Source organism: Ursus arctos, unplaced genomic scaffold (genome assembly GCF_023065955.2).
Source record: "Ursus arctos isolate Adak ecotype North America unplaced genomic scaffold, UrsArc2.0 scaffold_4, whole genome shotgun sequence".
In the NCBI taxonomy this organism is placed as follows: domain Eukaryota; kingdom Metazoa; phylum Chordata; class Mammalia; order Carnivora; family Ursidae; genus Ursus; species Ursus arctos.
In genome coordinates this window covers 12,905,151-12,931,746 of record NW_026623056.1, presented here as the reverse complement: position 1 = coordinate 12,931,746, position 26,596 = coordinate 12,905,151, and the positions used below count along the sequence as shown (strand labels likewise).

Here is a 26,596-nt window from a genome sequence, read left to right as displayed (position 1 = left end):
CCTGAGATGGAGATAGGGAAGAAGCCATTAAATGGGATGTTGTCAGCAGCCACTCAGTGCTGGTTTGGACCAGTCCTGGTAAGCAGAAAAGGGATATATTGACTATATTGACCTATCTGGTCACCTCTAAATTTGAGTGCTAAGTTGAGGTGTAGGTCAACAGCATATATAGAATGACCTCCGATTTCTCACTTGGAAACTGTTCTGCTGTTGTTCAGGCCTGCAATTGTTCTAGAGCTTTATTATACATCATTTATCTATTTCTGTCTTATTGACTGAGCCCTTCCATATTTGACCTAAGAGTTGGGTGAAACCCAAGCTACTCTGGCCTTGTGCAGGGTTACACTGCTAGGTTAAGTGGGAAAAAATTATAATAACAGGACCTAATATACACAAAGCAGTATTGCACATGCCTTGGCTGGGAGAAGTCAAGATCTTTGACCAAATTCAAAATACTCAGCCCTTATTTTTATTGTACAAGAGCTGAAGTGCATAGTCTATGCTGATGATAACCAAAAGGCTTTCTTTTTCCATTCAAAGATGCAAAAAGAGCACAGGAACATAAGGTCAACAGAACTGAATTTGATTCTGTGTTCTAGCTCTTTCTAGATGGACAAAGCACTTTTTGTCTCTCGTTATCCATTTCCTCAGATTAAAAAGGAGAATAATACCTACCTTCATGGACTGGCCAAAGAAAAGTAAAGGCTATAAACTCTAAGTATTTGTAAACCCTAAAATTATAATCATTAAACATAATTTATATATATAGTAAGTAACACACAATGAAATTTGTCATAAGACTAACTGGATAATTCTTGACGTGGTCTGTTATGGAATTTCTCACCGGAATCGAAAAGAGATAAATCAGCTTTGTTTATCCATCAGAGAGAAGGAAAATAAAAACTAATTTTCCAACAGCAAAGTGTTCTACCACCACAGAACAAATTTATAGTCGTTCTAATATAACAGTGGTTTTCAAACTTTTGTCCCAAAGACCCTCTGTATTCTTTAAAAAATATTAGGACCCCGAAGAGCTTTTGTTTATGTAGATTATGTCCACATTGGGCATTTCCTGTGCTAGAAAAGAAAAGTAAAAAAATGTTTAACTATGTACTTATTAATCTTTTAAAAACAGCAATAAAACGTTTTACATGCTAACACCAATAACATTTTTTGTAAAACCTCTGTTTTCAAAACAAGTAGAAGTTTTGGTGAGAAACGTGGCAGTATTTTACATTTTTGCAAGTCTCTTTGATAGAAGAGCTTAATAGAAGAAAATTGGATCCTCATACCTGCTTCTACGTCTAATCTGTCACAATTTTTTTCTTTTTGGTTGAAATATCAGAAGAAAAATCTGTCTTCACAAACGTGTACAGTTGGGAAAGGAAGGAGTATTTTCATAGCCTTTTCAAATACTTATGGATATTCTTTGGTTCTACACCAAAACTTAACAGGTGATATTTCTTAAGGTTTGTAGCAGTGTAGAATCTGGGGTGATATCAGTGAACTTTGCGTACTTTTTACATTAATATCCATTGGTTTTCCTTACATTTTGGATGGATCTTTAACTCATGCATGGTTTTGATAATTTGCCATGCATTGGTCATTTGAAAAATATTGACACACTGAGTTCTTCGTATCTTCAAATGTTGCCATACTTCATTATACAGTATCAAAAAATACTTCATCAATATCGCCGATCTTATGAGAAACATCTTTATTGAGAAATTAGCAAGCTGACAGTGGCAGATGTGTTTTTCAAAATTCTAGCTTTCACTGAGAGCTTGAATTTTGGCAACAAATATTGTTGGTTGTTTTCCTTGAAATGAAAATCTCTCTTCATTTATTTTCAAGAAAAAAAATTGCCATATTCCTAAGTTTGTGTAGGGATAGTTTGTCCGTCCCTCATTTTTAAGTAAAAATAATATTACAGTTATTTTTACATGGTCAGTCCTTTTCCCAACTAGTACAGTGTGGTGCCACCTTGATTCATGCTAAGGTGCTGGTGGTTTTACCCACTGTTGCTGCTGTTACACCATTAATACAAACGTCAACACAGCAAAAAGGTAAATAATGTCTTAATACTATTAGAAAATAGTTTTGACTTCACAGGCCTCCTGAAAGAACCTCGGAAACCATCAGGGTTCTGTGGACAATACTTACATGTTATTTCCTCTTATGTGTTAAATGTGTTCTTCATTCTAGTGGTTTCCAGGATTTCTTAAACTTTCTTAACAAAAACTGGTAATATGAGGTGGATTTTGATGTGTAAGGTAGATATGGATATGTGTTAACATGAAAAGATATCCGCAATATACTGTTGAGTAAAAAGAGAAGTTTGGTATTTGTACTATAGTCACATTTATGTCATAAAAATACATATGTATGTATATATGAACATTTATTTATACATCTATATGTGTAGGTGTATAAACTTTTTTCTGGAATGGCATCAACCAGAGAGATTAAGAGGGGTTAGAAGTAATGGGAGTAATTAATCTTCTTTTTTTTTTTTTTTTTTTTTGCCACAAAGCAAAAGTATTTCATCAAATATTTACTGAGCACCAACAATGTGATAGGCACACTTCAGTACTTTAAAAATAATTTTTTTAGCATTTCTTCTAAGGAGAAGATGTTGCTCTTACAATTTTAAAAGGCTTTTTCCATTTGGGGTACCATACTATCCATGGCAATTTAGCCACGTTCCTTACTAAAGCCTTGCTTCTTTCCTCTTTAAAACCTCCATACTCACCTACCCCGGACAGTTAGACAAGAGTGCAAGAGCTGTGTTTTGTTTTTTCTTTTTTTTTTTAAGATTGCAGGAGTTTTTAAGGATTATTAAAGTGTATATCTACTTCCAAAGATGTATTTAAAGTAATTTAGCATCAGTCGCTCTTCTGTCTCTCAGTAATATGTTATCAATATATTATTCACTTCGGGGCATTAATCCGAGATTGCAAGAAGAGTCTTCAGATCCTTGGAGTGCTCCCAGTCCAGCTGATATGAATGGGCTTCACACTCTTCATCACTGAAATATCTCTGCTCTGTGTTGTTCAAGAAGTCTTTCTCATTGTCTTTAAAATTTTGTGATGACCTCCATAACAGAAGTATCTGAGATTTGAGGTTTGATTCCCGAAGAGGAAAAAAAGGAAAAATGTAAGATTAAAATTGGAAGAAGACTTTTGATAGTCCTCGACACTCGCTGGGAGGCTGTAGTCTTGTAGCAAGATGTTCATTCTGTAGCTCTGAGGTTTGTTTACCTGTAGCTGAATATCTTCAATATTTTTCATGTAACATGTACTTGTTTTTGACTATCAGAACAAAAGAATGTCTCATTAAGTAGCAAGAATCCCCAAACTTTGAGCAAGAAGATAAATGTTGTGGTTGATTCTGCCTTACTGTACCTTACCCTACTCCAGCTTTCCCCTATTACAAGGTTTTATCCTCTGACAAGTTAAAAACAAGTGAAATGCAATGGAAGCAAGTGGGTTTTTTTAAAACCAACCTCTAAATATGCCATTTCAATTCTTTTAAAAACACATTAGGCTTGATGATATCACAAATACACTTGAGTAAGTATACATCTTTTGAATATTTTATTACTCCCCAGGCGGTTCAATTCTTAGGTTTGCATCAAGATGTCAGAAATCACAATAAGTCCTTTTAGATGTTCTGCAGCACTGAACAATTTCACATTGTATTTTTTAAAACAGACTCTCTTTGTTGTTGTCCAATAACAAGAAACAACAAGAAAAGTTTAGATATTGCTTTAAGACTTGGCAGAATGCAAAAATATGTATCCTCTGCTGAGTGCAAAATGTTTTCCTGTCTCAAAGTACATTATATCTGTCTCTAGCTATCAGTCCATCTCTGTATCTCTCAAAAGCTTTCTTTTTGTTTCATCGAATTTTTCCTAAAATGATTTTAGATATTACCAAGTTGCATGAGTGCCTAGAGTATGTCAGTTGTAGGCCCATTGGCTGCTCATTTAATTCCTGACTACAGAAAACAGAGATGCTTTTATTACTTACTTACAGTAGCCAGTGTTGAAGAAGTAATCTCATGATACAGAGTGTGATGAATTAAGCATGTCTTAATAAAAGGGGTGTGTAGTCAACGATTTTGGCTTATGTTTAAACAGACTCCATGACTGTCACCCACCAACCATTTCAGTAGCCCCCAGATGTTCTCCTTGCCTGCGGTCTTCTTTCCTCCAATCCATCTCCCACCCTGTAACCCAAGTGGGCTTCCTAAAGCACAGATTTGATCATGTCACTCTCCTGCTTAAAACCCTGCAATGGCTGCGCATTGCCCTTAACATAAAGATGTGATTTTTTAAGACTCCGCCTTCCTCTCCAGCCTCATCTGGCATCACTCTCCCAACCCCCAAATCTGCTCTAGCCCCACCAGCCCCCTCTCAAATGTTAGAAGGCCCTGCCATCTCCTCGGTCTTACCTCTTCGGTACTTCCCACCTCATCACTCTTCTGCGTGCCTGTTCCCTGAGTACACACACATACACCAGCACTTCCGTTCCACTGGGACAGCTTCCACTCAGCATTTGGATCAGTGTTTTGTAAAGTACGAGATACATGAAATGTTTAAGGCACAAGAATAAAATACTTCATACTCATGCTATGGAAAAATAAAACCATATTCAAGAAGCTTCCTATAGGGGAGGGGGTGGGGGAATGGGATAGGCCGGTGATGGGTAGTAAGGAGGGCACATATTGCATGGTGCACTGGGTGTTATACACAACTAATGAATCATCGAGCCTTGCATCGAAAACCGGGGATGTACTATATGGTGACTAACATAATAAAAAATCATTATAAAAAAAAAAAAAAAGAAGCTTCCTATATCCCTTATCTGATCACCAAATAAGAGAGTTTTTATAATTGTTCTTTTTTGAAGACCATTTCTTTCTTACCAGCTGATAAAGTCATATAGAATTTCCTAAAAGAATCACTTAAGTGTCAAGACACTGTGTGTATTCAAATGCATTTGTGCTTATTTTTTCCAGTAATGGAAATATCAAACTTGGTGAAAATGTCAGAAGTAATCCACCACCTATTACATTTTTGTAATAGTACACATTACACACTGACTGAATCTAGCTTCCCTAGTGCTAAAAGGATGGTCATGCATCAACATGAAGCAGCCATCGTTCCAGACTAATATAATTTTGCCTTAACAAACTCAAGTACTTGAATGTCCAACACTGCCACATAATCTACTTTGCATCTTCTCAAATTAATTTTGCCTTCATGACCCAAATATATAATTTCTAGACATTAAACCCCTTTTTATTTGAGCCAAGGATTCACAGAATATTTGAGCTCAGGTGTTTGGTCACAATGCTTTATATAAATGAAATTATTTAAAGTTTGCCTTTAATTATAAGCTGTTGTATTTTCCCCCAGTTAGTAGTAACACTTTCTGTATCAACCAAGGTTTTAGTTGATGCTTGTCATAAAGTAGTGTATGCAATTGGCTATGTCTTTTAGACTCTGCTGTTTTAATCTTTTCATTTTTCATGTCCAGTGGACAAACGAGCTATCTGTGGCCCCGATCTTTCTTGTCCCTGTGACTTAGAAGAGCTCCCTCAACAAGTAGTTACCCGGAAGCTTTTATCTTCCAGAGAAGATGGAGAGGAACCCCAGAACTGCCCACCCTCTAGGGATTGCCATGTCTTACTTGTACTGTTGTCATCAGTGAATTTATAAGCCACTGGAGAAAAGGGATGAATTAAAGAAGCCACACGGTAATTGATAGAGAAATGATGAGAATTGTGGTGTTGATTTAGGATTCCTAAGGTTATCAAGGCCATGTGGTGAGGGTGATGGCTGTGCCTCCAGGAAATGTTGTCATTTTGGGGAACAGAAGGAATTTATTCTAAGCTGTCATGTCTGTCATGTCTGTATGTAGATCCACATGGAAAAAAAAAATCCTCAAAATTCATTTGAGCCATAGCAGAAAGGCTGGTTATAAGTCAATCAGTCACATAGATGTAGCTTACTGGGAAACAGTTTTAACTTTTTCCATGGATTTTGTGGCCAAGCACAAACTCTGGGCTGACTCTTCTTGGAAACAAAATTTCATAAACAAGTTTTTCTTGAACATGTGTCAAAGTGTCAAAACAATGTGCAAATTTAGAGAACGTATGACAATAGAGGCATAACATGGTTGAGGAACAGAAAGCTTATAGAAGCAACTAGGGTTTTTTTTCCTTTATTTTTATTAAAATAAAAAGGTTGCTGTTTTTTTTCACAAGGACATAAAATCATCATGCTCTGATCAGCTGTTATAAAAGAAGTCAGTGGCAGGTGTAGGCCAGGTGTGCTGACTACCAATGAGAGAGAAAAGGAGCCCCTGGAGAGGCCAGTGAGGTACAGCTGTGTTTGAGGTTGGATAACACGGTTCCATCCCCATCCGCTAGGGCCAGAGCATGTAAAAATAGGATATCGTGTCAATGGGGATCAGAAGCAGAACATCAAGTAACAGTTTCAGTTTTAGATTATTTCTTTTTTTTTCTCAAGTGACAAGGTATAGAATACATAGTTTGCCCTTTTATTCGTTTTCTTTGGGGGGAGAAGCTTTTAAAGGTTTTTTAAGGGAGGTAACTTTTTAAAGTGATAGTAGGATTCATTTGCCATTCAGGGCTCCAAACCAATGTCAGTTCTCTCCAGTTCTTTACCTATCTTAGACCAGCAACCACTCCGGTCCTGCTGTTTGAGTGACGACAGGTAAAAATGTCAACTGGCACTGCTTGTTAGTTTCACCTTGCTTTGGAAGTAGCACCAAGACTACGTAATGCCAAGAAATCTAGCAGATTAAAACATATCATTTTTCAGCCATTGACGGAAAACAATTTTTTTAAGATTTTATTTATTTATTTGGCAGAAAGAGAGAACAAGCAGGGGGAGGGGTAGAGGGAGAAGCAGACTTCCCACTGAGAAGGAAGCCCAATGTGGGGCTAGATCCCAGGACCCTGGGATCATGACCTGAACCGAAGGCAGACGCTTCACCGACTGAGCCACCCAGGTGCCCTAGAAAACAATTTTTGTATATCGGTCATTGCATACTACATACCACTACGTATATACCTTTAAAAACCAAGGCTAGAGAAAATGCAAAAAAAAAATTTTGTAGAGATAAGAATTTCAAAATGAAAGAATTGGACTCAATTTTCCTGTGAAGAAGGACATCATGTTTTGTTTGTTTGTTCTTTGAATGTGGTTTTGTTTGTTTTGGGGGACTGAGGCGAGCGTTTAAGAAGAGTTTACTTATTGTCCTCAATGTCATGTGGAACATTGCTGACTCTGACATAAACTGAAATTTCAAGTTTAATTTTTGTTTTCTGCCCACTTAATCTCAATAAATCACCCAAGCACTATTCCTCAGACCATATGCAACCTTTCTGAGAAGGCGTTAGCCTTCTGAGCCGGTTGAGGCTTGCTACTTTGTTGCAAATTCCAGAGGTGAATACTTACTATGTAGCCCACAGTAAAGTGAACTTGTTTGCAGAAAACAATGATGGTCAAAGAATATGAAATTGAGGACCTGATGACTAATATCAACTGAAACTGCCTGTCATACCATGAATTTGTCCCTTCGAAGAGTTGAATTGTTTGATCGCTTGCTTTTGACAGAACTATAAAAACCCCAGCCCTTTGATCAGAAATTCTCTTCCCTGATCCTGGTGATGGGACCTATCTCCAGCACTTCATGCTAGAAATGGAGTTCACTGATTTGCTTTTCAAACGAAAGCAACAAAACTCGCTGTAGGGAAACAACAAATCCTGAACTTTTAGTGTTCTTATTTTGGAAGCTTACTGAACCAATAGTTTTGCTTTCCTCAGTTTTAAAAGTAATTTAAATTAAAGAAGCCTTGGTGGAAAGATGGTGCAGCAATGTGATAATATGTACTATACTTTCAAAATACATCACAGCAGATAGACCCAAAAAAGCAAGTATAATAAAATGTTAGTGGTAGAATCTAGGAAGGAGGCGTTCAGGTGTTCATTGTAAAATTCCTTTAACTTTTCTGTGTGTTTGAAACTTTTCACAATAAAATATTGCAAAGATATATAAGACGGCACATACCTGATATGAATTTGTATACTTAAGAAAATGTCGTTCCATAATGACATAAGCCTTAGTGATTATTTATGTTGAATTCTCATCTTTGGAAAACTTGGAAAATTAGAAAATACTTTTAAGAGCTTTATGAACTCTTCAGGTTATTTTCTACAGACCACAGACACACTAAAGACAGAAAGCCAGTAAGGGGGTGCCTGGGTGGCTCAGTCGTTAAGCCTCTGCCTTCGGCTCAGGGCGTGATCCCAGCATTCTGGGATCGACCCCCACATCAGGCTCCTCTGCTGGGAGCCTGCTTCTTCCTCTCCCACTCCCCCTGCTTCTGTTCCCTCTCTCGCTGGCTGTCTCTCCCTCTGTCAAGTAAATAAATAAAATCTTGAAAGAAAGAAAGAAAGAAAGAAAGAAAGAAAGAAAGAAAGAAAGAAAGAAAGAAAGAAAGCCAGTAAGGAGGGACTTTGAGGCTATAGTGAAAATTGTACTGTGTGTCACTGCCGTTATATTATCTGACAAGTAAGTTTCTGGAATGTCTATTTTCCCAATTTGATTTGACTTAAAATAAAAATTACTAAATATTTAGACATATGCATATGACTTAGAATGCAGCTTAAAATACACCAACATATTTATTGTCCTTGTATTTCTTTTTTCACCCAGCAATAAACCTTTACAACTGAGTTTGATTGCCATAGGTGATATTTGCCCAAACCTGGCCCAAAGCTAAAAAAAATTGTATCCTGTGGCTCTTTTGTTTTACCATATGTATGTTTCATCATACCATAACATTGTTTTACTGTATATGTTTTACCACACCACACTGAGGGTCAGGCAGGGGGACACAACTGTAAATGTCTTTTAAAAAGAAAAAACATAGTCCTTGAGAAATGCCAGACTTAAGAAGCCCGTCTGCAGATAATTCTCTGTAATGATGACATTTTTCCTTCAGAAAGTTGATTTCCTCCATATATATATATAAGAAAAATAAAAGATCTAAAAATTATCCTTTTAATTGCAAAAGTCTGTCCAGGTTTATGTCCTAAGCAAAGGGAAACTCTCTCGAGATCTAACTCCAGATACCTCCTTCTCCCTCATTTCCTGTTTCTCTTTTCGTTGTTTCTTTGGCTCCCACAGCCATGGTGTTTGTGGCTGTGCTGACACTGTGGATCTTTAAAAAAAAAAAAAAAAAAAAAGAAGGGACATGGGACCCAAATGATGTCAAAGAATTGGGAAGCTTAATATTATAAAGGAGAGTCAAGAGGAAAGCGGCATATTAAATGCAATAAACAAAACATTCACTTCACCATACTATCACACTTGCCACAAGGGACAGAAGCAATAACTGTAGCATGAATCTCCACATTTTTTTAAAAAACAAGCTTTTATTCCTCCAGAAACATAATAAAGGAAGGGTAAAGCCCTGACCCGAACATTTTTCTGCAAAGGAGACTTATATGAGTCTTTTCTATGGCAATTTTATGGATCTCTCAGGCAATCACACTTTGTTTATTTTCTTTTTTACTATGAAAGAAATTCTTTCTTATTTCAAAAAGTACTCCCAAGTATAAAGAGAAGACATAGATCATGCATAATTCCATTTCCCAGAGAAAAGGACTGTTCATATTTGGTACGTAACCTTATAGATTTTTCTCCTAGAAATATATATCATGTAATTGTAAATTTTCAAAGAGAAGCATGCAGTTTTTCTCCAAAAGGCCTTTGTTCTCACTTTCTTGCCTCATGAATTCTACCCCCTCATTCTCTGGCATCCCCAGTTTCACTTTCTTCCCTTGTAGCCTCTCGAACTATAAACGTACTCAGGACCTTTACAGAAGGGAGGAGGGAAACTACAATTTTCCCAGTATTCTTCCCCTCTCTTTTTTCTCATTCCACTCCCTCTTCTTTCCCACCCTTTGTTTTTAAACTATGGGAGAACACTAAGCACGAGATCTACCATCTTAATATATTTTTCCCTCTTTCTCTTTTCATTCAAGCTTTTATAAGGGAAAAGAAGTCCTTTCTCGGTATCTTTACTCCCTTACTACCAGTGTAGTCACTAAGTTACTCTGATTTTGGTTCCAGGAATTCTCTTCCTAAGGTCCTTGATGGCTGCCAGCATGGCCAACACAATGGGAGTTTGCACTGTATATCCTTACTTAACCTTCCATCAGCATTTGACACTGTCTAGAGCTCTTTTTTCTTTGATCCTGTCCCCCTGGTTCTCCTCTTACACGTGTGACCACTCCTACTCAGCCTCCTTCCCTGAGTTCTTTTCTTTGGCCCATTGTTTAAACGTAACAATACTTTAGGACTTTGGCCTTAGAAAACAGTCCTTGTGTTTTCTTTTTTTTAATGAGCTCATCCACTCCTGCAATTCTAGTTATCCCCAGAAATCTATATGTCCTGCCCTTATCTTTCCTCCGAGATATAGACCCATATATCCAAACAACATACTGGATCTTTCCACTCAGATGAACTTTGCAAAGACATCACAAACTTAGCACGTATCTTTTCAGCACATCATCTCTTTTCCCAATCCTCCTCCCTCTCATCGAGACACTATTCATTTGGTGGCAACACCATTTAAGAGCTGCAATAGTGTAAATAACAGCAGAGATGCTTTTTAAAATAATGCAAACTTGACCACTGAAAGATGTAATATTTACATTCATCCTGACATCTGTAGTCAATCACAAATTGCTTTGGGGGCTAATTCACACTATTACCTCTAAAAGTGGACTGCTAGAGAATCTGATAATTAGAAGTCCATTGGTGACTGTGAATACAATTACAGTAAATTGCAAACTATTGTAATTACCTCAAAAGTGAAGAGAAAGGAAGAAGCTGTTTGCTAGTGAGCATGGACCACTCTTTCAAATTTGACAGTGAAGAGATAAGAGAGATTAAATGAATGTCTTTAGGGGAAAGGAGATGTGAGGAAGTCTTCTTTTAGAATAGGGAAAGCTGAGCAATTTTGCAGGCTGTGGGAAGAAGGTGGTAGAGAAGAAGGGATGGAAGAGAGGGAAGATAAGATGATAGGAATTGAATATTGACAACCACAAAAAAGAGAGTGGGGAGGTCTTTGTTTTTTTGTCTCTATTATATATTCTTCATGTAACATTTGCTTTACTAAGTTCAGGTCTACTGTTTATCATTAAATAATAATAGTAATAATAGTAATAAATAAATAATAGTAAAAAATATTTTTAAAATATTTATATGTAATTTTTTGTTTTTACTTAAATTCCAGTTAGTTAACATACAGTATAATAATATTAGTTTCAGGTGTAAAATTCAGTGATGCAGCAATTTCATACAACATCTGGTGCTCATCACAAGTGCACTCCTTTTATTTATTTATTTATTTATTTATTTATTTATTTATTTGACAGAGAGAGAGACAGCCAGTGAGAGAGGGAACACAGCAAGGGGAGTGGGAGAGGAAGAAGCAGGCTCCCAGCAGAGGAGCCTGATGTGGGGCTCGATCCCAGAACGCCGGGATCACACCCTGAGCCGAAGGCAGACGCTTAACGCCTAGGCCACCCAGGTGCCCCATATGTGTAACCGCTGTGCCACCCAGGTGCCCCACAAGTGCCTTCCTTAATCCCCACCACCTATTAACCCATCCCCTCTGGTAAACATTGATTTGTTCTCTATAGCTAAGAGTCTGTTTCTTGGTTTGCTTCTCTCTCTTTTTCTTCCCCATGCTTATTTGTTTTGTTTTTTAAATTCCACATATGAGTGAAATTGTATGGTGTTTGTCTTTTTCAGACTGACTTATTTCGCTTGGCAAAATATTCTTTAGCTCCATCCACGTCATTGCAAATGACAGGATTTCATTCCTTTTTATGGCTGAATAATAGTCCATTGTGTATATATATATATATATATATATATATATATATATATATATATATACCACATCTTCTCTATCCATTCATCAGTTGATGGACGTTTGGGCTATTTCCATAATTTAGCTATTGTTGGTAATGCTGCTATAAACATCAGGGTGCATGTATCCCTTTGAATGACTATTTTTGTATCCTTTGGGTAAATCCATAGTAGTGCAATTGCTGGGTCATAGAGTAGCTCTATTTTTAACTTTTTGAGCAACCTCCACACTATTTTCCACAGTGGCTGCACCAGTTTGCATTTTTATACGTAATCTCTAACCTTTATATTTATTTACATTATTATTCTGTACTCAGGCAAAAATTGCAACCGAGGCTAATTTGTGCAATTAACTAAATAATGTGTTTCTTTTCCTTTTCAAAATTTCCTTCCTTTATTCCATTCCTAATAAGTATGAAGAATCCTTTTAATTGGACCTACAAACAACTAGTGTCTTTCAGTTAAAACTCTTACTTTCTAGTAAACTCCTATTCTAAAATGAATGTAGGGATCTTCATTTTTCAGGTCCTTATCCCAGCAGATTTTGTTGTTTTGTTGGGGGTTTTGTTGTTGTTGCTGTTGTTTTGTTTTGTTATTACTTACTTGCAAAATTTTCTTATATAATGCATTCCAGATCCATGGGCATGTATTGTTTTCCTATGCAGTTTATAAGTTTTATGGCTTATTTAATTCAAGTGAGTAAATCCACCTTTCTGTTCCACTTTTGTGGAGGAGAGAATGAAGGGGTGGGAAGCAGGAGGTAAATAGGGTTAAGGAGAGATAATGGAATGTCTGCAGAGAGGAAAGGTTACCAGTTAGACTCAATATTCTTAAGAAAACTGTGGATCAGATTCAATGATATTAAAAGAAGTTATCAGCACTAGCAAAGAACTAGGTGAGTCTCCTTGCCGTTACTCAGAAAGGATTCAGAATGGCGTGGGGAAGATGGGAGATGATGCATTTGGGGTTTGACATTGGACACTTCTCCAGAGCTGAAAGCTTCTTATAGAGTGAGGTAGTCTTGGCAAATGACTGTTTTCTTTCTCTCTTTCCTCACTTCTCCCACCTCAAAGTCCTCATCCTTTTAGCTCCACTGCACGGATGCTCTCTTCTCAGCTGCAGAGAGGTGAGCAGTGCACAAAACCGACTATCAGCAGGCAGCATGCTAAGGCTGAGGAGGAGAGGGCCTGACCTTACTGCCTCAGTTGAAATCCTCAGCTCCACTGTCTGCCAGGGGAGGTGGGAGGGGCACAGGAAGTGACTACCCTCTCGCTTCTCCTCCCACAGAAGCCCTGCCTCCTTCACGCTTGGACAGTGGAGAGAGAGGTTAGCTTTCTTTCTCCTTCTAGTTCAGTCCTTTGGCTAATGGGAAAGACCACGCAGAAGCTATTGAGTTGCTTTTTGTGCTGGACAGAAGTGCATAGATAGAAGACAGGGATTCCTGGCTGGGAGGAGGGAGGAGAGCTGAAGATCTCTGCCTGGGCTGGCTGATCTAAGCAGTCAAAGTGGGAAGCTGAGTGCTTGAAAGAGGATTATGCTCGCACTAGAAATAAGCAGTAAGTGAGCGAATAACAATTATGGCTTAGAAAAGGATTAATCCCCCTGGGGTTATGGGGTGAACTCGAAAATATTGCTTAACTCTAGAGTAAAACTGTAAGGCTTCTGACTCCGTGTACAGTTGTGTGCTGTTTGGAGACTGGGGCTTAAATACAAAATCAGAGCTCTAAATGCCTCCTCCCACTCTTGGAAAATGCCAACTTCTACTTAGAGTAGTTGTGGATATAATCTCCTTCCCTGACCTAGCCTCTTCCCAGGAAAATAAACTCCTAAATCAGATAAGGAGTTGAGATTAAATTGGAAAGGTGGAATTTGGTGGTGGTAGAATCTCAGCCTTGAATTAAGTTCGGTGAATGCCGACATTGTTGTATCAGTTAGCAGTGATCTGTTCATCACAAGAAATTCGGGGGTGGGGCATTAAAAAGGGAATATTGAGAGCTTTTATGACAAAGAGGCTGAATAGTCCATACGCGTAGGATGAAATATAAAAATATATATAATTAATAATAGATGGGGTATTTTCAAAAGCATTAAACTAGAACAGCAGTCAGGAAACCTAGAAGTGCTAGGATAAAAATTAGTTAGAAAGGAAGAAATTTTAGTTTCAATGGTTTTTTGTGCTAGCCAAAAATTTCACAATGTTTATAAAGTCAAGACAATGATTCAGGGATACTTAGATTATTGTCATACATTATAAATACCGTTGCTGGGCAAGATCTGTGGTTCTTTGGTCAGCAAGTTCTGGCAATGAAACCACTGCCGCTGGTGCAAAGAATTCTGGGATGTCTGACAGTGGAATGGATGGAAGGACCCACATTCCATCTCTACTTAATGTCCTTTTGTCCAGAAATCGGGTCATGCAAATGAGCTACTTGGTACGTATACAGATCAATAATTGGAAAGGCATTTCTGAATGTTTTGCTTTAGAGGGTCTCTGGACAATATCTTACGGCAACCAGTAGACTAAGAGGATACAAAAACAAAGTCATAGGAAGGAAGTCAGCTTGATTGAAACCTACCCAGTTCTTTTTGTTTTCCATCAATCCTGAAATGGCACCTCAAATGAGGAGAAGAATAATAGAGAGAAATACTGTGGCCATCTGTTCTGTTCTAAGTGGCTAAATTCATTAATATATGAATGAGAATTCAGATTTTATTTATGCATCCTAATACTTGAAGATTCAGAAATCTCTTTATTACAAAAAAAAAAAAAAAAACTACAAAAATAGGAGATATGTTTGTTGGGGAGGAAGAATTGTGTCCCACAAGGTAAAGAAGATTTACATCATGTTCACTGAAGGATAAAGTTCTTCCGTCAAGGGATCTTAATATGGCATAATAGATGCAAACAAATATTTCTTAGTTCCCTTAATTCTCGTTGATGTAGTTAATACCTAAAGCAAGGATTGTTTTTGTTTTTAAATAATAACTGGGACTACAGCTAATTATGTAGTGAATTTTATTTTCCTTTTCTTACTGGTCCTCTACAGAGGTACTCTGATTTCTGAAATTATGAAGAAGGAATCTGTCATTTCTGGTATTCCTATCAGCCAGCACATTAGGAGAAAGGAAAAAAAAAAAAGACTCAGACGTATTATTTTTCTCCTGTAACACAAGAGTGAAATGGTTAAAATGATCTATGACCTTTTCTAACTTTACAATTTTTGCTATGGGGAAGGTAGATGGGGATTGGTCACAGGGGGTTGGGGGGGTAGTGAGAAAAAAGACAAAATGCCAATAAGTGCATTTTTAAAAAATGGTCTGTATTCTTCCAACTTTTCAAACTACCTAATTTGGAAAATTATTTTACTCATCTTTTAAAAATTACTTGAGCTGTTTTTTTCAGTGTTAGTTTTCATCGGATTTATAAGCAAATGTAGAGAATCTGAAGATTCGTTATCTGAGTTGTATAATGCTTGTATTATTCTTTAAAATATAAAAGGGATTAAAATAAACATTTAATAGTTGAAGTCTTAAGCGTACTATAATTACTAAATGCAGTTTCAGTCTTTAAGAAAAATGGGCTGGGACTCTTAAGGGAGTTGTTTATCTAGCTCAAAACATTAAAGAATCTGTTTTGAAACTACGAAATTGAAAAAAAGCATAACAATATTCAGAAAAGGATTAAAGGTATAATTTGGATGAAAGAGGCTAAGCAGAAATACTTGATGAGTTCATTATAAGCCAGCATTTTAACAACAAAACATTTGCTGTTGTCCGTGAGAGACTGACATAAAGAATGATGTATTATGACTAGTGAACAAGGCTAAGTAAAGACTTTTATCTTTAAGCAGTATTAAGTGGGAGTTAACCTTATTAATGGAAAGAAACTAAATGATCATTTAAAATTATTCTTTCACAAGAAAAGTAAAGAAAAAGGATATGGAAAACTAAGCAGTGATGAAGACCTCGAAATAATTGTTGATCAAAAGCAGGTAAGTGAATGCTTCCATACATTTTCTACTGTCCCGCTGTAGACCTTTGACAGCTAAAGCCCTTTGAGTGTTCAGTCCTGCCCTGGTGGCTGTATTATTAGCCTGTCCAGCGGAGGCCTGCATAACAAGATGGATTTTGAGAACAGCTAAGCCTGCCCATATGATCCCTCGGACCCACTGACTTCTGCATGCTGTCAACATGCATGTTCTGTATGTAAGAATGATGAAAAATAAAGCAGAACAAGATCAGAGAACTTTTGGAAAATTACATGCCCCAGTGGAAAATGAATCAATACAATGATAATTTGGTTAGAAAAAAAAAATTAAGCAAGAATCAGAAAGTACGCTATTTTGAAAGTGAGAAAGCTACCATTAGTGTAAAACAATGAGTATGCTTTAAGGGGAGAGGGGTAAAAGACTAAAAATACTGGGAAGCTGAAAACATATATATTGTCCAATATACATCAATATATATCAGAATACTTGCAATGAATTTAGAGATTATTTAGAAAATATAAAAGAAGAAGCCACTTAATGTTCTTTAATACTGCCTGTAATTTGAGAAACAGCTAGCTTGGATTTTATATGGGCCCATAAGGTGAAATGAAAACTGCTTAATAGACCATAAACAATGATATCAGGTAATGGAAGGTATCCAGCTAATGCCACTGAATTGGCATTGGCCCTTAACGTCTTTGTTAATTATCAAGGAGACAAGATAACTGCACATCTATTTAATGTGTGAGTGGCACTGATTCTGAGGGTGATGTCAGCTCAGGTGGAGACTGAGAAATAATTCAAAGGAGTCTGCGTAGATGAAGAGGTTAGAAAGAAAGCTGTCAGCAAGTTACAGAAAGGCAAGTGGTGACTAACATAATATAATTAAAAAAACATTAAAATAAAAAAATAAAAAAAAAGAAAGGCAAGTGGACTTTGGATAATCTCGTAATCATTTGTCTCGCATCGTGACGATTGTATTAAAGGAGCCATTGTGTATATTTCTGAAAAAAAGAAAGATGACCATCAGAAGAGAGCCATCAGAAATAGTTGAGTTAGAGACTTGCTTCTTAGGTCTGGAATAACTGAGATAACTGAAGTGGTCTTCTGGGAGAAACTCACCGAACACAGCATCTCCCCAGAGGTACAAAATAGGTTGATCTTACAGTATCCACGCAAACTGCCTTTGAATTCTTTTTTCTTGCCTTATCTTCACTCGCCTGCTCCTGAGTGAATTCGGGTGGGGGGTGGGGGCCAGGGGCAGAGGTTGATGAGGAATTTGGCCCTGTATTTCTACTTAGTGCCAGATTGTCAGTTTAGTTAATAAGATCAGTGGAGCTGGAGCTCAAGTGCTCTGCTGGGCTATCAACTATCATTTTAACGATGCCAGATTAATTCCTTGGGGCACAAGATCTCCGTCTCTCACAGATCCTATCCCCAGACTGGCATTCTCATTGAAGGATGGGACCCACCCAGTGAATGAACTAGTAAAATACAATTGAGTATATTAGGAGAACACATATACCTATCCATTTCTCTATTAAAATGAAAAGTGATTTTTTTTATTTCTCCCTTAATCGTGTAGAAGTTAAATGTTTACTCTTTTTTGTACTTTCATAGTATCATCCTACCCTCAAAGGCTGCTTGCTTTTTTTTTTTCTAAAGCTTTTTTTGTTTTGACTAAATTTTGGGATACAGAAAACCATAAAAGTATACATTGAGATCTTTGGCGTTGAAAGCCCAAAGGAGTCCTTGTTCTTTTTTTCTCATGGTACCTTTCACATTTATGTTGTTGTCCCCTACACGTTTTAATAACTGTTAAGAGAACCAGCTTTCCTTCTGTTTCAGAAAATAATGCTTTTCTTACCTGGATCAAAGGAGGGAGGACTTGACTTGCCCAGTCATCGTTTGCCTCTGTAGTTAACCATGTTTCCCCCAGGGCCCCTGAACTAGTTGGCACCCGTTGGCACCCGTTGGCAGTGACCCAGCTTTGCTGAGTCATTCATGTCAAAACACGTTTTAAAAGACGAGTCATTATGAATAGGAGTTGGCTTTCGCGTTTGCTGTTGGCACTAAGACTAGTCCTTCCTTTTGGGGAAGGTTTACTTGCTGGTGATGTCATGAGCAAATCTTAGGTTAAAACAATGACAGTGTTGATACCTCAAAGTAAAATATTTAGGATAACACTCTAATTAGTCTTGATAATACTACAAAAAATTCTTTCTACACTTAAGAGAACATCATCAAAAGTGTGTGTTGTGTTTATGTGTGTAAAACGTTTGTTTACTATTGGGGAGGAATCTTTATGTTCAGTTTAATTCTTTCCATATCTTTTTAGAGACATGGTAGATATTTGTGAGTCAATCTTCATATAATTGCAAATAGCTTTTTCAGTTAAGTGCTGCCAAAAGAAAATCTAGAGAAGATAAATAAAATAGTTGGAGTGATGTGCTGGGCAGAAGTCTACTAATCTCATTAAATCTGTCGTTCAGAAACTGTCATTGTATGAATGGTGTGCAAGCTATATGCCGTTTTATCAGTTGTGTGATTTGCAAGACTTGTACTTCCACAGAAAGTTCACAGTTTTGCTTATATAAGCAAATTAATAACAGAAGCAGCACAGAGTATGTGGATTTTGTTCTCGCTGGCCGCTCCATTCAAGGGGGTAAAAGGTGATTTCTATGTTATTTCTACGTGAGGAAAGTTGATTTTGAAAGTGTATAAGGTTTTATTCTTAAAAAGCAATATTGTGCTTCTCTCTTTGTCGAATGTTATTGCAAAATTCATTTGAAATTCATAGGAAAGTGTTCTAGAGAATTCATAGATTAGTGCTAACGTCCTAAGGTAACAGGTGCCATGTATAATCACACATATACACACACATATATAGTCATTTAAATATAGATGAATGACATTGGCGTTGGAGTCCATATTTTCCACCAGAAATCCCTAGAGTTTTCAGACTTCAAGCACAGGAAAGCTATCCAAGGAAACATATTAGATTAAAATCTTAGTGTCTTTAACCCCAGACATTTGAAGACTTGTACTTCCACATTTTTTTCATTATTTTTATAATATGGTATTTAACTATACAATTATTACCTATAATTATAATATATATAATTAATAAATTGTGTATTTGGCTTTCCAGAATAAATATTAGAAGAGAAATTTTAAATATAAATTTCAGATCATTTTTATTATTCATTGAAATGTTCTTTCCTGATTGGAGAGGGGGTGAATCTTGCTTAGAAATAGATTTCATGTACAAATTAATTTCCTTTTGAAGTTACTGAGATTTTAGGGATGGGAGTGGGGGAGTAGATGGTCAAGTACCTTGAGTAAGGGATTAAAAACATTATCTACTTTAAATAATAAATTCATTCTGTTTTAAATTACTATTTTTAATTAGAATAGAGTCAGCTTAGTTCAAGGTTTATGATATGCTGGACCAAGATGACTTTTCTTCTAAAATGTTTTCGAATTCTAAGTTAACTTAAAGGATGTATGTAACAAAGGGTAACACAAAATTATGGAATATTATAATTATATGAAGGATACAGTCACATGGTTCGAACATTTCAAAAGTGGTTTTAACAGTATGTCATGGATCTCGTTGGTTATAGGACTCAGAATTGCAGCTGCATAGCCTTCACTGTGGTAAGGTGGGGGAATGTCAAACGTCAGCCAGTTACAAGGGGAACAAGTGTACAGAGATCAGAGCAGTGGCTCTCAATTCCTAGCAGTCTCAGAATCCCCTGGAGGGATTGTTAGAACACAGGTTTCAGGACAGGGAGGGGGGCCACCCCCAGAATTTCTGATTCTATAGGTCAGGGGTAGGGCCCAAGAATTGGCATTTCCAAGTCCTTAGCTTCCACCGCTGGCCCCAGACCATATTTTGAGAACCATTGGGTCAAAGGAAATGATTATTATAGTTCTAAAGGGAAAAAATATATACATGACTTGTGATAAATTTGATATTCTTCAACCGAGCATTACCTGGAAATCTAAAAACTAGATAGAATTCATAGACATCCAACAAAATGATGCTGAAAACAAGAAAACCAGAGGTGCTTTTTACGACCCAGATTTGCAGTGTGACTAAATTCTACTCAGTACCCTGGTGATCTTCAATCAGGCTGAGGTATTTCTTTTTGTAAAATAATATTCTGCTCTTACCATCTCCTCAAGTTTCTCTGAGAAGATAAAATCCGTAAAAGCGCTTTATAAACTGTAAATCAGTATGTGAGTCATAACCACTGTACTAGTCTGCTCTACCCACCATATGCACTATCATAGACTGGTGGCTTAAGCAACACATTTCTCATGGTTCTGGAGGCTGGGAAGTCCAAGATCAAGGTGCTGGTGTGGCGGGTTTCTGATGAAAGCTCTCTTCTGGGCTTGGAGATAGGCAGCTTCTCACTGTGGCAAGGAGAAAGAGCTCTGGAGTCTCTTGCACTTATTAGGATCCTACCGTTACTGACTCATTTAACCTTTACCATCTTCTCGAAGGCCCTATCTCCAAATACAGTCGTACTGGGGCTTTGGCTTCAACATTTGAATTTGTCGGGAAGGGACGCAAACATTCAGTCCCTACTACCCTGCAATTTAGCAAAGAGGAGTATTGAGATCTAGAAAGGTGAATCGAGTTGCCCTGAATCCTGGTTAGGTACAGAGAGAGCCCTGGAAGTCAGCCTTCCCTCCCAGTGTTCAGTCCAATGCTCTTTCTATGACTCCACAGAGCTCCCTACAGTTACCCATTACCGGTCATCCCATGGGTGGGTCTTAAGCTGTTTTGCTCCAGTGTTCTAATTATATAAAATAACCATATACTGAAAGTATCATAATTGGCCGATATTTATTTATTGAATCCCCGCAGGAATAACCTTTTCCATAAACACTTCTTAACTGTTTACTTCCCTCTTGGCCCCTATGGCTCTGTTAGGAGAGGAATGTCTTCAAAGTAAATGTATACAGAATTAGAGCTAAAAGGTGGTTAACAGGGGTGCCTGGGTGGCGCAGTCGTTAAGTGTCTGCCTTCAGCTCAGGGCGTGATCCCGGCGTTATGGGATCGAGCCCCACATCAGGTTCCTCCACTATGAGCCTGCTTCTTCCTCTCCCACTCCCCCTGCTTGTGTTCCCTCTCTTGCTGGCTGTCTCTGTCAAATAAATAAATAAAATCTTTAAAAAAAAAAAAAAGGTGGTTAACATCCAGTCCCTCTTCCCTTCCCTACAAAGCTTCCTCAGGGAAGAGCCATGAAAAGCACCATAGAGAGGAACAGCATATACCTTTCTTAGCCCAAAACCTTTCTGAGAGTGTCCTTTTAAATTTATTTCTGCCTGAGCAGAAAGCAATGGAAACTAGAATTTCTGTGATTTTTCTCTAAAAAAAAGAAGAAACAAAGTATAGCCACTCCCTGTGTTTTCAATAACACAGAAGCATTTGAGGGGATTGCAGTTCTATCCTAGTGGCCATTGTGGGAATGAATCCTAAAGAGGAAGATACAGGCCATCATGAAATAAAAATGGAAGAATGAGGAAAACAGATGAGCGGGAAAGGATACCCGACTTCCCTTTGGTATTAAGAGATAGCGTGGTCATATCACCATCTAAACAGCTGACATGAGTCTTGGACTCATAAATAGTAAAGGGACGGGGATGTTATGTGACACTGCTTTGTACTCAGCACCATCTGGCCAGTGTTTTCTTTGCCATATCAATATGGCGACTTAAATTTAAATATAATTCGGATCCTGTTTACCTCTGAGGAGATTTATAAAGCATGAGACCCTATCTCTTGGTGTCATGTGTAATACTCTCCTGGAGTACCTTCTTGGTGACAGTATTGGTCACCAAGAACAGAAACCCCTCTAGAGTTGCAGAAGAGAGACCATCTGGTCAGCCTGGAGATTCTGAAGCAGGATACTCCGAGTCACTGAAAGGACGAAGCGGTTGCCCTCACTCCTCCCAGAGCAGGCATAGGCTCGTTAGCATTTTCCCCAGGCAAGTTTGATGGATGAGAAACGGTTCAATGAAAATAAGACATATTTATTTGTGATGAGAGGAACTGAGGCTATTCAAATTTGCTGTCTATCTGAAATCAGCATTGCAGTGAACAAAGATTCACTACTGTGGTCCAATCAGTGCCGTCTCGGCTACAAAGCTATTTATCATCATAAATATTGTACAAGGAAGGGGACAAGTTTTTCCACTAAGTTAAATAGAAAAATTACTGGAATAGAGGCATGATCACCCTGTGTGTTATTGCTAAATATTTCCTAATTTTGTCAAGAAGTATAAAAATAGTTCTGAGTTACTGGTAATTTGGCAGGGGAGGGGGGAAGCACGGTAAGGCGAAATATCTTTATCTTTTCCTTGTAAACTCCCAATGGTGAGTTTATTTGTGTTTGTTTAACTTCATGCATTTCAATTCAGTAGTACCAGTTCCCTTAAGCTTCACCTCTGACTCTAGGAAAAGCCAAAAGAGTAGACCTAATAGCTTCACTTCAGAGTCCTCTGACATATTACAGAGATCTGAAGGTAGAACGCCAGGAGATCTAGACAGTCACTCCTTACAGACTGACCCGGAGACAAGCAAGAGAGACCTGAAGTAGGAGGCCATCGTCCTACTTTCTAGTCTTGGCTTTGCCACTTACGAAGCAGAAGACACTAGAGTGAGCAAGTTAAGTTCTCCGAATTGCCATTTCTTCATCTATAAAATGGAATAACACCATCTGGCTCAGATGTCTATTGTGAGGCTCGGATGGGGGTGCGCCCCCTGGAAAGCCTTGTCCTGCCACCGCTGCCTGTCTCATGTTCTTTCTGCTGGCAGCTCCTGCTTCCCAGATGTCCAGGTGGTTGTTGCGTCACATTTTCACTTTGCTTCTTCCTGCTGCGTTACTAGCGTTCTACATGCCTTCCGGAAGATGCCGTTCAGGTGCCCTAGTCTGGCGCATCTTCAGTGGTGCCGGCTTCTGGGCCGCCGCAAGCATTGGACATTGGCTAGAACAAAGTCCTTACGCAGTGGTAAGAGCAAGGCTTTCACAGACAAGAATCTGAATTGAATCTGAATAAAAACAGGTATGGTCACCTGACAGTGTTATTACCTTGGGAAAATTAACCAGCCTCCCTGAACCTGATGTTTCTGCCTATTCGGGACTTTTACGACCTTTTCTTGCCCCCTTCCCCTGCATCTCAGTGAGTAAACAAGTTACCAGCATTGCTGAAGAGCAAGCACCAGCTTTCCTCTACCAGTCCATCCTCCCAGTTTTCTAAACAGTCATGAAAATCACAGGGGTCAGTTAAAAACTATAATCACCGAGAGAGAGGCCATGAATTACCACCTCGAGTTCAACAAATATGTAGGCATCACATTTCTTTATTTTAAAGTATTGGTGTACAGCATGTGTTCATTCCATGTGACATGAGATAAAAAACTGGACTTCCAAGTTGGAAAAATATAGATGCTAAGTTATTTTCAAACAGCCCATTTTTTTTCTTTTGAGTCTAATGGGAAAAAGTGCTGGCAGCATGTTTAGCCAGCGAGAAAATAAATGCAAAGTTGAAATGACATGAGCTGACATGCTGAGTGTAAGAATGATGTGATATATGAAAATAACGGCCAGAGATGGTAATATTTAAAAGCAGACTCAGCCATTTGGAATACAACTTGAAAAGAAAGCATTCAGCCTTTCACTGTGGAAGATTTGTTGTGCTTTTACTGGCTTGTTTCTGGTTTTGTTTGGGGGTTTTGGTAGGGTTTTTGGTGGTGTTTTAAGTAGGTTCATCTGACCCACAGGAGAACCGTAGACATCAGAGCTGTTAGGAACTTTAGATAATGGAATCCTGTGGCTTTCAGACTGTGCTCTGCGGGACCTGTTCTGGACATTGTGAATTGGGGTGGGGGGGTGACACTGTCTGTGACGAGGCGCCACCCCTTGGAGAGCAAACAGGCTTTGTTCAATGGAAGGGTGCTGCTACTAAGAAATTTAATTATATTGGTCTCATTCCATCAGAATAAGTTAAATGAGTTTCAGAGTAGGGAGGTAGCTTGACTGAGTCACCAGATTATTTTCTATCATAGGAAATAGAAGTCAGGTGTGCAGCCTCTAGTCTTGGGTTCATTCATCTATCCCTATAACTGCATTCCTAAATTAAGCTGCTTATCCTTTCCTCTATATTCCCTCCTGCTGATCAGCTAAATATATCAGGCAAGCCAGAAAAACCACCCGAGAGAAGTATTTCAAGTGCACAGTTTTTAATCTATTACGTTTGTCTGATAGATGTTTGTGAAAGGATGTTTATATGAGATGCTTCCTACTCCATAAAGAGGTTCTCACAACTTTGTGACAACTGCCTAGTCTATATCAGCGTACCGGTATTAAAGATTTTGAAAGTGGAATTCGTATCTCCTAAGACACTCCTGACAAGCTGAGCAAAATGTTTCCTCCATGCTCCAGCAGTCAGTTTCTGCAGCTCCTGTGCGGTCTTCTCCACCTGTGTCATTTTATCCCCCCCTCTCAGACGGCTGTGCGGCTGTGGACCGTGACCATGGTTCTACACATAGCTTCGCAGTCCGTCCTCTTTGAGATGCGCTGCCCGCCCGTGTTTCCGCTTAGCGAACCCCGCAGGTGGACTCACTGATTACTGGGTGGACCAGTGGCTGTTGCCATAAGGGCTTGGAAAACCAGTCGTGGGTGGAAATATTTATACCGAAATGATTTATGTTACATATTCAAAATCTGATAAATAAAGATAACAAAGGAACAGACAGACCAGACAAAAAAATTTTTCTTTCTCATTTCGATTAGTTAGAACAGCAGAGAGAGTTAAGAACTTAACTTCCTCTTCCTCCCCTTCTGACTTTGGACCCAGGTGCCTGTGCTCTGCCGCTGCCCCAACCTTGTCATTTTTGTGCTTGTGCTTTTGCTTCTGTCCCATCCAGGCCTTCCGGTACCCTGTCTTTTCCTTTCTGCTCAGCCCCACTCTCTGATCCCCGCCTCTGGAATGTGTCTCTTATTCTGACACTGCATATATAAGCTTTGACAGAAACGCAGTTCTTGCAAACCTGCTTTTTTTTTTTTTAATGCTCCACTGCTTCCTTCTCTTTCTCCAAAACAACTCTGCAATTCTGTCATTTCCATTTTAACTCATTAATTTTTCACATGGTCTACCCCCAGTCATAGTGAATACCACTTCCTTCCTATCTCGTGATCTAGGAAAAACACATGCATACACAAATGATCATTCAATACAATTGTTATTTATTCCTCACCATCGTATTTTTTTTTTTTTGCCAAATGATCTCATTCTTGAAATATATGAATAAGTGACTTATTAAAGAAACGGGGAGAGAATGTACCATCTCGGCTTTGTGTTGGATGTTCTGAATAGAAAAAAACATTCATTCATCACTTTTTTTCTAACAAAATTATCTCATTTGTATAATTTGTGAATAATTAATGAATTCTTGTTGTAGAAAAACACTAAGCATGGAAGTCAAAGGTTGTCCAATTATCACTCCCCTAGAATCTCGGCTTCTATTTTTAAACTTTAAATGTGCCCCCAAAATTGATGCATGTATTTGTGAACTATGGGAATTGTTTCTGAAAAAAAATTACTGAGTGATGGTGCATCAATTGATGGATTTTTTTAATCAAGTTGTTTAGTACAGAATAAAACAAATGGAAGCCCATGAACAGGCTTACTCTTCAATTTTATGCTAAAGATGGAAAACCTTGGAAATTTTGCTTTTATTAAAAAGGGAAACAATTTGTTTTTCTCTAAAAGAATGAGCAGTCTTATCCTTCCACCCAAACCCCAAGGAATTTGATTTAAAATCATCTCTCTGTGGGTCTATGAACCACAGTAGCCATACGAGACTCGCCCCATGGACTCCAATGCTGTTTGGCTTAGTGCAGCCCGTAGGTGGTAGGCACCCAAGACTGGAGAGAACCGATGCTTCTCACCGTCTCCCAAGTAATTAATGCCAACTCTTCAGTTGGACTTCCAGACCATAGGCCATTCAGCCCCTGACTACCCTGTTATCTTCATTCAGTGCCACCTCCACTCCATGCCCCATTCATACTGAACAACCTGAAGCACCCCAAGTATGTAATGTTCTTCCTCCCTTTTTGCCTTTGCCCTGTATATGTGTCTATGAGTATAATCTGTATCACAAATCTTCTGATATATCCCATAGGAGTGAAAGGGTGTAGACTGCAGGGAAGGAGGCCTCCTCGTGGTTCCAATTGAGGCTTTCCCTTTTGCAAAGCCAAATGCTAAGAGTGGAGAGAGAGAGAAAGCACAGGTTTCTCTTCACTCCGTAGACGAGGACTTCTTAAGCCCTAAAAATGGGGGAGGGGAATGGAAGAGGGGGAAAAATGAAAAACAAAAGTAAAGCCTATTTCTGAAGAGACAAGGGAGTAAATGGAGAAACAGAAAAACCTCAGAATCTTTTGTTTATAGAAATTTGATATCTAAACAATTTTGCTATGTATTTTTAGGGGCTTTGTTGTAGGGAAAAATGTTTAATTATGTTTAGTACATTTATACATTTTGTGGTTCTAAAAAATTGGGGGCTTGCTGGAAAAATTGGACAGCTACATGCAAAAGAATGAAACT

At 38.2% G+C, this 26,596-nt stretch overlaps 1 protein-coding gene across 3 annotated transcripts in view; it reads left to right on the top strand.

Moving 5' to 3' along the window:
- Positions 1-26,596, top strand: part of PEX5L (peroxisomal biogenesis factor 5 like) — a 220,109-nt gene that overhangs the window by 42,910 nt on the left and 150,603 nt on the right. For 2 of the 3 annotated variants that reach the window (XM_057306550.1, XM_057306549.1), the window contains exons 1-2: positions 14,213-14,416; positions 15,905-15,976. The exons of the other annotated variant lie outside the window; for it this stretch is intronic. In XM_057306550.1, coding sequence (XP_057162533.1) covers positions 14,324-14,416; positions 15,905-15,976 — 165 coding nt within the window. In that variant the 5' untranslated portion in view covers positions 14,213-14,323. Of the gene's footprint in view, positions 1-14,212; positions 14,417-15,904; positions 15,977-26,596 lie in introns of those variants that run through there. 3 annotated transcript variants of the gene reach the window in all.